This window comes from Rhinatrema bivittatum, chromosome 5 (genome assembly GCF_901001135.1).
Source record: "Rhinatrema bivittatum chromosome 5, aRhiBiv1.1, whole genome shotgun sequence".
Classification (NCBI taxonomy): domain Eukaryota; kingdom Metazoa; phylum Chordata; class Amphibia; order Gymnophiona; family Rhinatrematidae; genus Rhinatrema; species Rhinatrema bivittatum.
Genome location: NC_042619.1, coordinates 262,318,734 through 262,331,558, shown reverse-complemented (window position 1 = coordinate 262,331,558; position 12,825 = coordinate 262,318,734). Strand labels below are relative to the sequence as shown.

Below are 12,825 nucleotides of genomic sequence, written 5' to 3'. Positions count from 1 at the left end.
AAAGGTATTAAGTCTCCAGGTAGGAGGTTTAAGCGGGGAGGCAGCAAGATTAAAACAGAGCTCAACAGGATAGTGATCTGAGAGAGTACTAAGCATAATTTTGCTACTATCCGTATTAGATAGCAAATTCGGAGAGCAAAGAAAAAAATCATCTTACTATAAGAGTTATGCCTTGGTGAGTAAAAGGTATAGTCCCTCTATCTTTGGGGTGAAAATGCCTCCAAATATCTATGAGATTGAAGGAAGCAACTAAATCCCGAAAACCCAAATTGAGAGGGGCAGGTGATCGAGATGAGGCAAGCATTGGATCAGGACTGAGGTTCCAGTCCCTGCTCAAAACCAAATTTTGCTATGTGATCTGTAAGAGTATGGAAAAACCCCGACTGCTCAGTATTGGGAACATATACATTAGGTAATGTGAAGGAGACAGAGTATAATAAACTTTCTAATATAATAAGCCTGCCTTCTGTATCTGCACAAAGAGTGGCAGACTACCAAAGGCAGATCCTTGTGAATGAGAATACAAACACCCATACTCGAAAGTTATAAGAAGAAGAAATTTGCCCAACCCAACCCATTTTCAATTTTTCATATTCGTGATCGGTTAGGTGGGTCTTCTGCAGTAACATAATTTGAGCATTACAACCCTTGGCCAGCTGAAGAATACGTTTCTTTTTCATCGGGGATGAAACTCCCCTAGCATTCAAGGAAAGGTAATATATGGCCATGACCATAAAAAGAGAGCATGCGCTTGATATAAGCACTGTAAAATGAAATGTGCTTCAGCTAAGGAACCAAATGGACAGTTGAGAAGTAAACAGTTCAAGCCATACCAAAGAAGAACCAAAAGGCAATAGCTAAGGTTCTGTAATCCAGCATTCATTATACTCTATACATACTTCAAACATAGAAACCATGTTTTATGCCATTTTATTCAGCCCCCCCCCCACAATGAAACCAAAACACAACCCCCTTACCCGCCCCCACACAGTATGCCTTGAAACCCCTTTTCCTGCTAAACTTCAACTTGTCCACATCCCAACAACCAAACACAACATCCCCAGTTGCCAGTCCTGACAACTCTCAACTCCCGAAATCATAGACCTTCCATTCTCATGATGGGAAATAAATCGAGATCGGTGGCAACTGACACCCCTCTCCTCCACCTAACCCCTGAAACCCACCTGTACCCTCAGAATCCATTCCATCCCATACTGCTGAAACAAAAAGAACATAAAGAGGATGAATATCACAGCAAAATGCCAAGGCACCCACATATCATGCCCACGTATCATGAACAATGTAAAGAAAGAGACCACCAAAAAACAGAAAATAAAATAAGATAGACAATTAAAGCAGGCCCCAAAAGTATTATAAACATAGATGCAAATACAGTCCACAAGTAGGAGGCCTGCTAGCCAAATATAATAACAGCAAGGAAAGTGGAATCCTCTCAACGCCGGGCCCACAGCAGTAACAGCATCTTCTTCAAAGAGCAAATAAGGCTTAACTGGAATTATGAAAAAAGGGGAGCAGTGAGATTTAGAAGACCTGTTCAGCTCCCATAGCAATTGAAACTGAAAAAAGAAATATACAAAGGAGCCATTCTGGCCCAAGCGCACAGAAGAATCCAGCCATATAAATCTTAGACTTAGAAACACATACATAGCATATGAGAGAAGCACGAGGCATGTTGAATGGGACACAGAAAGAAAAAAAAAAGGTGGAAAAAAAGGAGAAACCAGGAATGAAGCATGAGAATTAATGACAACTGTTCCTTGAGAAAAGTCCCCTCATGTTCAAACAGTCCAACAAACAAGAGGCGCACAAGGTGCAAAAAGATATATGCCATAACCGGGTCTTCTGTCGATTCTCAGGGGGCAATAACACACAAACTAAATGTAGTCACAGTTTGCAGGCATCAGTCAGCCGATTTTGGGCTCTTAACTTGCAACCACTTTTCCGTTGCTGCCACAGTGTCTAGAATAATCGGCCATCCATTCCTGACAACTCGAAGACGGGCTGGGTACAACATACTGTATTTACAATTCATACGCTGCAGCTCTCACTTGACTTCACCAAAGGTCTGGCGCTTCCGTTGGAGCTCCGCAGAAAAATCTTGAAAGATCATAATACAGGAATCTTGAAATTTTATATCATAGAGCTCTCAATCCGCATTTAATATTCTCCATTTATTACTAAAATTGTGCAGCTTGATAATAACAGCCCTAGGCTGACCACCTAACCCTGGGGTAGGCATGGGAGTGCGATGGACACAACCTGTTTTAATAAATGTCTGAGTCCCTTCAAGATGTAGGACTCTAGTCAGCCATTTTCCAAAAAAGGTAACTGCATCATCCCATTCTACCTTCTTGGGGATGCCAAGCACACGGATATTTCTCCGACAGGAGTGATTTTGAAGCTCATCCAGTTTTCCAGAGCTCTATTATATCGCGGCTCAAGCTGATCAATTTTGGCGTCAGCTGCAGTAAGCACCATTTCTAAGTCCATCAGCTTCCCATCTTACTCTTCAATTTTGATCAAGTTGTCCTGCATAGCCTCCAGCAACTGGGCCATCTTATCAACCACCACAGCAAGACGATCATCCAGTTTTGTGGAGATCTTATCAGCAAATTCCTCCATCCATGCACGAATTGAGGCTGCCTGATCATCCACTTCATATTGGCGCGGCCGCCATTTCCTCATCGGAAGCAGAGTCACTGACTAGCTCTGGCCTAGCAGCTTCAGGCTTCTTAACTGATTTTATTAAGCATTACAGCTCGATCTGCCCACAATGATGGCAGGGATTGCTTACCCGAATCTTTACTCAGTGACATAATAAAAAATTGCCCGTCACCTGCTGCAAGATACAAATAATCAGGATTAAAAAAATGGCAGGAGCTCCCATGATGCGCTGCCTCCTTCCCCGCTCACAGCATAACTGGAAGTCATCCAGCATCTTTTAATTCTAATATGGTTTGACTCTGAATGGAAATTATGAAAATGAAATTGGGGACAAAATAAGATGGAGTTAATCTTAGTTAATGCAGTCACATTACTAAATCTATCTGTAGGACTGTAATCAGATCTTGAAAGAGGCAGTTTTGTCTGTTTCCTCATATTTGCCTTTATGGGAAAGCTGAAGATGTAAAATTTAAAGTTAGCCAGTGGAAAATTGATTAAATGAGTTGAAATGCTTGTTCTGGTCATTCCATTCTGTTTGTATAAATTATAGATTTTTTGCTTGTGCTAACACAGATAAAATAGTAATCTTTATATAAAGAAAAACAATGCTCAGATAGTGTGTCACTAAAGTTAAAAGAATTGTCATATTATCCTTGCCTGACCTGTTGATTCTAGCTGCAAATTTAGGTGCTTCTGACAGAACATTAAAGGTTTATGCAGTTGCAGATCCTATGAAATTAATATGTTCTGTCACAGGGAACAGAGAAAAACCGTGGAAGCACCTTCATAGCATGCTTTGCTGAACAGTCAGAGGACCCGATATAAGGAGAAACATGGTAGAATTGTGCACTGAAATTCAGTGTATTTTTTTTTTAACTTCACAGTAAAAAAAAAAAAAAAAAAAAATAGCAACTCTGATGCAGTCAGCAAATGGTATGCTACTACATCAGGAGTTAAAAAGTGCACAAACTCGAGCTGAAAGGTATGCTCAGCTTTAACTTTGGAAAGTGTCTCACTCATGATTTATGCACACAAAAAACAAGCATTTTTGTGCACAGAAAGCCTTTTTTGTGCTTTGTGTTCACAAAGCATGTTTTATGTATATAAAATCCCAACTACTGGTCCTGGCATCGGAATTCTAGCTTCTGATAATAGACTATCATTAGCCCTGGGAACTTTATTCCATCTCTGCTTCCAGTACCAGTACAAAGAAAACACAAGTTAAGCCAGTGCACCTCATTGCTCTGGGGAGCAATAGCTAATGCCATCATGGGATTTGCATGAAAGGGCGCTAACCTGTATGCACATTGTTTTGTACATGTTTTTTTGTGCGCAACCCCCCTTACTGCATTGGCAATAAAGTTTGTGCACAACTGCAAGTTATCTGTGCACTCTGGTGAGTGCACCTTATATTGACCTCAGATATAGGTGGAGATTCAGACTCAAAGAAAGTTTCTCTTCAGTCCCCAGCCAACGGATTTGAAATGACCGTATGTTTTAAGGGGAAGAGGAAGAAGTGAGGGTTTGAACAGGACTGTTGCATATACTGTATATTCTAGTGGCTTAGGAAGAAAATTTCTTGTTTGTGTTCTTGGACCTGAAGACAGCAAGACATTTTTGCTGAATAAATTTGCTCTCAAATTGAGTTTTTTTTTCACACTTTTTTTTGTCAAAAGAATAAATTCTCAGAAAATTTGAGTGACTAATAAAATGATTTAGTCACCCTTTATGTGAATTGCTACCCAGTTAATTTCTGCCACACTTTTCTGTTTCAAGAAGACCAAACTCTTATCTAGAATATTTTAATAAATGCAGTTCATTCAGGAGGCAGATTCTCGCAAAAGAAAATGTTTGATTTCTCAAACTGAATGTTTGTATTTTAGGCAGGAATAATTTACTTTTGAGCATGACTTCAGGACAGCTGCAGTTTCAAGGCCAAAACAGCTGAATTACAGTTTTGAAAACTATATTTTGGCTATTTAGAAATACAGACTTGGTTTGACAGTGTATTTTAGAAATAAGCAAAATCTTTTCTTTAACAATTTCCATATAGTCGGAAACTTGTTGAAAAACAAATTGGCAAACCACATAGTAATATAACATCATAAACCCTGTCTGTGCTGTGATTGACATCTGATTTTGAAAATATTTTTCCTTATCTACAGACTAACGCAGGAGTGTGCAAACCTTTTGAGCTGCAGTTCCATTCATGAAATTGGTTGCCCCCCCCAAAGATGGGTTATTTTATATATATATATATATATATGTGTGTGTATGTATATACACGTTTGTATATGTATTTATATATTACAATAAAAAAATTGGCAGAAAAAGCTTTTAACAGGGAGGAATCTAGTGTATATTTCTCTATATATCTTATCTATATATATATATATATATATATATACCCCTACAAAACAAAACCAATACCTCAGTCAATAAATATTCAATCAGTATTAAACCTTTATTGTAGTATTTTCAAAATAAATTTAACTATATTGATTTTTTTGTAAAAACCTGTCTGTTGCCATCATGCAGATCTGTTACAAAGTTCACAATAAATTCCGTGAGGTCCAAAGATGATCAATGCACAAGCACCCTCAGTTCAGCAGTTCCAAGGTAAATGGTGAATGGACACCCTCCTCATGAGTAGACAAACTGTTGAACTGAGGGTGCTTGTTCGTTGATCATCTTTGAATCAGGTGGAATTTATTGTGAACTTTGTAACAGATCTGCATGGTGTGCAATGACACATTTGTTTAGAAAATGAGCATGTAAGAAAATAAATCAGAGAAATAGCTATGCTAAACAATACTATTGTATGTCTCTCCAAAATAATAACATAAAGAGAACCAGGGGTATGCAGTGATATTGTTTTTAAAATGGTATATGTGTGTGTGAGTGGGTGATTTGTGAGATGTTTTATGTTAAAAAGTGAAATATTCCTTACTTGTAAGAAAAGGCAACAGACAGGTTTTTATAAAAAATCAATACAGTTAGTCAAATTTCTTTTGAAAATATTTTAATAAAGATTTAATACTGATTGAACCAATACCTTCCTCAATAAATATTCAATGTGGGGCGGATTTTCAGAGCCCTGCTCGCGTAAATCCGCCCAAAACCGGGCGGATTTACGCGAGCAGGGCCCTGCGGGCCGGGAAGCCTATTTTACATAGGCCTCCCGGCGCGCGCAGAGCCCCGGGACTCGCGTAAGTCCCGGGGTTCTCGGGGGGGGGCGTGTCGGGGGGGCGGGCCCGGTCGTCGCGGCGTTCCGGGGGCGTGTCGGCAGCGTTTTGGGGGCGGGTACGGGGGCGTGGTTACGGCCAGGGGGCGTGGCTGCGCCCTCCGTACCCGCCCCCAGGTCGCGGCCCGGCGCGTAGCAGGCCCGCTGGCGCGCGGGGATTTACGTCTCCCTCCGGGAGGCGTAAATCCCCCGACAAAGGTAAGGGGGGGGTGTAGACAGGGCCGGGTGGGTGGGTTAGGTAGGGGAAGGGAGGGTAAGGTGAGGGGAGGGCAAAGGAAAGTTCCCTCCGAGGCCGCTCCGATTTCGGAGCGGCCTTGGAGGGGAGGCAGCGCGGCTCGGCGCGCGCAGGCTATACAAAATCGATAGCCTTGCGCGCGCCGATCCAGGATTTTAGTGGATACGCGCGGCTCCGCGCGTATCTACTAAAATCCAGCGTACTTTTGCTTGAGTCTGATGCGCAAGCAAAAGTAGGCTGATCGCGCTTCTTTTAAAATCTACCCCTGTGTGCGTGTGTGTGTGTACACAAGGCGAAAACAGCTCAATTACAGTTTTGAAAACTATATTTTGGCTGTTTAAAAATACACCAAAACAAACTCCAACTGATGGGAGAGGAACACTAATGATAAATGTATATAAAGATTATTGAAAAAACCTTTATTAATTACTAACTTAATGAAAAACAACAAACTCCAAATAATACCCACCAAAATTGTTTAATATACATACATCACACAAAACTTATACAAGCAAGAAATAGTGAATCATTAGCCCACATTTGTTTTTTCTGTGTGTGTGTGTGTGTGTGTGTGTGTGTGTGTGTGTGTGTATTTATATTGGCTTTACATCTATTCATTCAGAACATTATACATTATTGCATGATGGTTGTATGGAAGTTGGTTTCATGGCAGATGGTTGCATGGTAATGTAAAGTGGGATGTGCGAGTGTGTACATGGAGGTAGTTTTGCATTTTACGTCACTTAATATGACTATATAAATTTCTTTCATAAATTTTATAATTGTATACTTGATTTTGTTATAAAACAGCTTGGGGCAGATTTTGAAATCTACGCGTGTGGCCTACATTTGTGCGCGCTACGTGGTGCGCACAAATGTATGTGTGATTTTATAACGTGCGCACAGCCGCTCGCATATTATAAAATCCAGGGTCGGTGCGCACAAGGGGGTGCACACTAGTGCGCCTTGCGCGCGCCGAGCCCTAGGGGAGCCCCAATGGCTTTCCCCGCTCCCTCGGAGGGAACTTTCCTTCGCCCCTCCCCCCCACCTTTCCCCCACCTTTCCCTCCCTTCCCCTATCTAACCCGCCCCCCAGCTCTACCTAAATCTCCCCCTACCTTTATTTTGTAAGTTACGCCTGCCGGCCAGCTGCCAGCACACAAGCCCCCGGCACAGCAGCAAATAGCCGCTGTGCCGGAGGCCTCGGTCCCGCCCCTGGACCGGTGCCCCGCCCCCTTCACAAAGTCCCGGGACATATGCGCGTCCCAGGACCTTAGGATTTATGCGTGTAACCCTTTTAAAATCCGCCTCCTTGTGTACAGTTTTTGTACAATTTTTGATTTGTTACATTCAGTATAGCAGGTGCTGCTCTTTTATTTTAACTTTTGAATATTTAAATAAAGTTTTTTAGATAAGCTCAACAATGCTTCTTTTTTCTGTTTTTCTTTGTATTTAACAATTAAACACTTTATACTTTTGACTTTTGCCCAATTTCCTTATATATATAAAATTCCCTTTTTGGGAAGAATGTAAGTGATTGAATCAATAAAAGACCAAGATCAGGCACCATGTCACATATTAAAAGCAACGGTCAGTCTTTCTGCTTGGTTAATGCCTGCAGTTATTAGGGTTCCTCTTTGGTTTGTAAGGAGGGAAGTGGGGGAATTTAGGCTCCTTTTATCCTATGACTGCAGCAGTGACTGTGTGTAGGTGGACTTAAGTCAACTGGTATAAAAAAAAAATGCCTGTTGAAAGCCCAGCTATATTTGTCTTTGCATAGTGGTGTTGTAAGGAGCCTCTTGCTACCTGACTATCTATGTAACATTCAAGAAGGCTGGGTGAAAAATATCTGGTAATGGCTGCTGGTATTTTTGTGTACATAATTCTAATATAATTGGCTCACATACAGGGCTGATGCAAGGGGATGAGGCACCCTAGGCCCCTTCTGCCTTGCGCCAACACCTCCCCAGTCGCGTGCCCCCCCACCCCCAGTCGTGGCTCTGGGTCCTTCCTCCCGTTTTTTTTTGGTAAGCGGTCCCACATGGCTCGCACCCAGGCCTAGCTTGCCTATTGCTTTTGTTGGCCCTGCTGAGATACTATGGTAAAATGTAATAATTTTGGTTACATAATTTCAAGGACCGAAACCAACCCATGTTGGATCACAAGTGTAAAAATAAGGCAGCTTGCACTTCTGCCAAAAACTGCTTTATTTTATATTTTATCACAGCTGAGGCTTCTTGAAATGTTGAGATTAAAAGAAGCTGAGTTTGGTAGTTTGGGAATCCTTGAAGACAAGATAACTTTTTTTTTTGCTTGTTTCTGTGTGTATAGTACCTGAAGTGACATAGTTATTCTGACCATTAATGTTGTACTAGTCTAAATGTATTGGGATACATTTTAAAAGAGAGCGCGCGCGCGTACAAAAGTACGCTGGATTTTATAAGATACACGCGTATCTTATAAAATCCGGGGTCCGCGCTCGCAAGGGGGTGCACATTTGTGCAACTTGCGCGCGCCGAGCCCTGCGCACGCTGCCCGTTGCCTCCGAGGCCGCTCCAAAATCGGAGCGGCCTCGGAGGGAACTTTCCTTCCACCCCCCCACACCTTCCCCTCCCTTTCCCTATCTAACCCACCCTACCGGCCCTAGCTAGACCCCCTCCCCCCCACCACCTTTATTAGAAAAGTTACTACTGCCTCCGGGCAGTAGTAACTTATGCGCGCTGGCGCAGCAGGCCCCGACACAGGCCACGCCCCCGGACCACCCACACGCCCCCGACCGCCCCTTTTTGCAAGCCCCGGGACTTACGAGCGTCCCGGGGCTTGCCCGCTCCCCCGAGTCTATGCAAAATAGGCTCAGCGCGCGCAGGGGGGTTTTAAAAGGGTTAAGCGCCTACCTTAAGCATGTAACCCTTTTAAAATCCGGCCCATAGTGTTTTACCTGTATTAGAACAAATATTCAGATTTAATCCTGAGACTACAGTTTAAGTAAAGCAAAAAAGTTAACTGTTATGGTAAGGTTTTCTCTGCTCTTTCATAGGCCTGTCTGCCAGCGCAGTTGCTGATATGAATTTTTAGAGTTGGAATGTAGTAATCGTTTTGTGTTTTTTTTTAAATTTATTTAATATAAATTATAGTCACTTATAAATTTTTCATTTGGATCGATCGCTAAAGTATCAAGTTGAACTTCAGGCTTGATTTACTAAGGTTTTTCTCTGTCTGTGTCTATGGGGAAAAAAGTGTGGTAAATTAGGCCCTTCATCTGAAATGAAGGTTGTTTGCTGTGCAATCATATAAAATACTTTTCCCCTCTGCTTTTTCAAGTTATTAAATTTTGACTTGTTTTTGCTTTTCAGGCCCTATGAGAGAAAGGGAAAGCTAAGGATGCTGGAGCAGAACAATGGATTTCTCTTTCTCTTTCATGCAAGGGATCATGGGAAACACAATTCAGCAACCACCTCAACTGATTGACTCGGCCAACATCCGTCAGGATGATGCCTTTGATGCTAGCAGTGACATTGCTGAAGATGGTGGCCACACACCATATGAAACAGCTCTGCAGCAAGGCTTCCAGTATCCTACACCAACAACTGAGGATTTACCACCTATCACTAATGGCTACCCACCAGCAATTAATATATATGAACCTCAGAGCAAATACCAGGCATACAGTCAGTACCCAAATGGTTCAGCTAATGGCTATGGTGCAGTCAGAAACTTTAATCCTGCAGAGTATTACCAAATGGAAAACTCTTCCATGAGACCCCATGAAGTGGAAAAATCTTCCTCACCACAGCCACCACCACCACTTCTCCCTCCTTCTGGACCACAAACGGTGATCCCAAAGAAGACTGGGTCACCAGAAATCAAATTAAAAATAACCAAAACCATCCAAAATGGCAAGGAGCTTTTTGAGTCCTCCCTGTGCGGGGACCTTTTAAATGAAGTACAGGCAATTGAATACGCCAAGAGGAAGCATGAAAGGAGGAAGGAGAAAAGGAAAAAAAGCAGCAAGCATAATTCTTCCTCCCGATCAGAGGAACGCAAGGCACATAAAATTCCTAAACTGGAACCGGAGGAACAGGAAGTGAGTACAGCAGAATTTTACATTCCCTGCCACAGGTTGTTCAGTTCAGCAAGGCTTCCACCACTAAAGTTCAGTAATCTATCTGAATTTTTCACTTATATAACTGCGACTAAATAAAAAAAAATATTTTTAAAACATTGTTAGTAAAGGAAAGCTTGTTAGAATTAAAAGAAGAAATAAAATAGGGAAACAAATACAAGAATCATCTCATGGGGAGGGTGAGTAAGACATTTTTCAGCATGGATTTGGAACTGCATGTTTGATAATACTTTTGAATAAAATTATTTTTTAGCATGATACTTGTGAAGCAACAGTTTCAGGTCAAGAGCTTCTGCCCTGTGGCTGTGCATTCATGCACCTTTTGTCATAAACACACCTCTGTAAAATGCATTTCACAGTTTCCAGAGAGAGAGAGACATGTTCAAAGGGTGGATATTTGGCTTGAAAGCTGAAAAGCAGTCAACTGTTGCATACAAATTTTTAATGTTCTTATTATACTTGTTCAAATGGCAGAAAAGCCATCTGTTTCTTAATCCCAGAAAGTCAATAGGAGCAAGTACTGTCCACTTAAAATTAACATGTACTTTTATAGAAAATTACAAATTATTTCTGTATTTTTGTGAGTTTATTTTTCAGGCCCTGGATTGTTTTGTCAGGTATCTATCTTTTTCTTTTCTTTTCTTTTTTTTTTTTTTTTGTGAAACCAGTAATTTTTGTGGTCGTGTTCTGTCTGGTTAGTAACACTTGCCATATGTAACTTTTGTTGAATTTCCTATTCTAAGAACCAAATAGTACTATTTAAGTTGTAGTTGCAAACATTGAAAAAAAGCAATCCTCATTGTTCATGCTAACAGGTTTTTTTTAATATTCAATAATATTTCATCAGAAAGGAGCTCCACTTCACATAAGCTCAGCATCAGAATTTTATATGCATTGATTCTCCACCAGAGAGCCTTATTATCTTGAAAATGTCTGTTGTTGCTGTGTGACATTTTAGTCAAGGGTGCTCAGTTTATTGGTTAAAATTCATGTATTGTTGTATGCTCAGTTACCGCAAAATGAACATAAAGCATGAAGATTAGAATGTTCAATACTGAACTGATACCATCACATAGTGGCCATCCTTTTATCAAATGGCTCCATTAAAGTGAATTTTGTTCCACATGCTGCAACATTATTGCTTCTCTGTTCCATAATCACAGCAAAGTATCACACATACTCCAAAGCATTATGAACTTTCAGCTTTGGAAATGGACACTGTTTAATCTACCTTCTTGAAATTAAGAAGCAGATCCAAAAGGGAACATTTGACTTTATCCCAGGACAAGCAGGATGCTAGTCCTCCCATATGGGTGACGTCAGTAACGGAGCCCTAGTGCGGGAAAAAACTTTGACAGAAGTTTTTCCTGCACTAGGGCTCCGTTACTGACGTCACCCATATGTGAGGACTACATCCTGCTGTCCTGGGATAACACCTATTACAAGGTAAGCAATTTTGCTTTCCGTGCATGAAACACTAATTCCCTGTACATACCAGGATCATTCCAGACGATGGGTTAAGTCCCCTGTCCAGCAGATGGAGTCAGAACAGATTTCTGAGGGGAGGTGCTATATTACCTCATCACTCGCGTCATCATCCCCAGTATCTTTCTGACTCCAGCAGATGCGGGTGGGGGAACCTGAGTTCCCCACAACTTTACCTTAGTTTATAGGTTTTCTCTCACTTTTCTTTAGGGGATCAAGTAAAAAAATAGTAATGACAAAATTTCTTTAATTTGGAAAGTTTAAAAAAAAAAAATAAAAATTTCTTTATTGACAGAACTGAGGGAGGGGTGACGGTTTTTTACCTCACCGGGGCTTGCTGACAGGCTTTTCTCTCTCTCCCTACTTCTCTCTCCCGTTCTGTTTGGCAGGGGTAAGTGTTTTCTTTTTTATTATTATTAAATTTCAGTTTACCTCAGCGTTTTTCGTCGAAGTTTTCAACTGTGGGTGCACGCTGGTGGTCCAGCCTCTCCCCCGCCTCCCCCCCCCCCCCCCCACAACGCTAACGAGCCAACCTGCGGCCCCGCGACGTACATTCCCCGGGGCCGCTGGCTGCCGGGAAGGTAGATACCCCGGCAGTCCCCTCGGGTCGGCAGAGAGGGGTTCTTTGCTCTATTGGAGCTCTGCTTCAGCGCGAGGGAAAATTTACCGCGCTTGTCCGCCCCTCCCCCTATCTCCTCATCGTTTTCACTAATGCCGCGCTCAGCAGCTTGTGTTGCCTGTGGTCGGCAGGGGGTCAAACTCGCTAGGGAGGGGCGTTGCTCGGGCTGTCTCCCCGACGGGGAAACTGGCCCTGCTGAGAGGGACATCGAGGGAACTTTGGACCAAGATTCCAGAAAACGTCAGGCCCCGTTCCCGCTGAGTGCAGGAACGGCAGCCATTTTAATGTCAGACTCCGAAGCGGGGTTGTCAGAGGAGGACTCCCCAGTTATTACCGCACCCCCTCCGAGGACTCAGCTGACCGTGGTAGACTCGGAGCACCAGGAGGAAGAGGCCTCGGGGGCCCCTCCCGGAGGTTTCTCTTCTTTTTCTCCAG

At 42.3% G+C, this 12,825-nt stretch overlaps 1 protein-coding gene across 6 annotated transcripts in view; it reads left to right on the top strand.

Moving 5' to 3' along the window:
- NSD3 (nuclear receptor binding SET domain protein 3) overlaps positions 1 to 12,825 on the top strand; it is a 502,906-nt gene that overhangs the window by 147,347 nt on the left and 342,734 nt on the right. For all 6 annotated transcript variants that reach the window (XM_029603933.1, XM_029603930.1, XM_029603931.1 and 3 more), the window contains one exon: positions 9,517 to 10,247. In XM_029603933.1, the coding sequence (XP_029459793.1) occupies positions 9,561 to 10,247 (687 nt within the window). In that variant the 5' untranslated portion in view covers positions 9,517 to 9,560. The remainder of the gene's footprint in view (positions 1 to 9,516; positions 10,248 to 12,825) is intronic.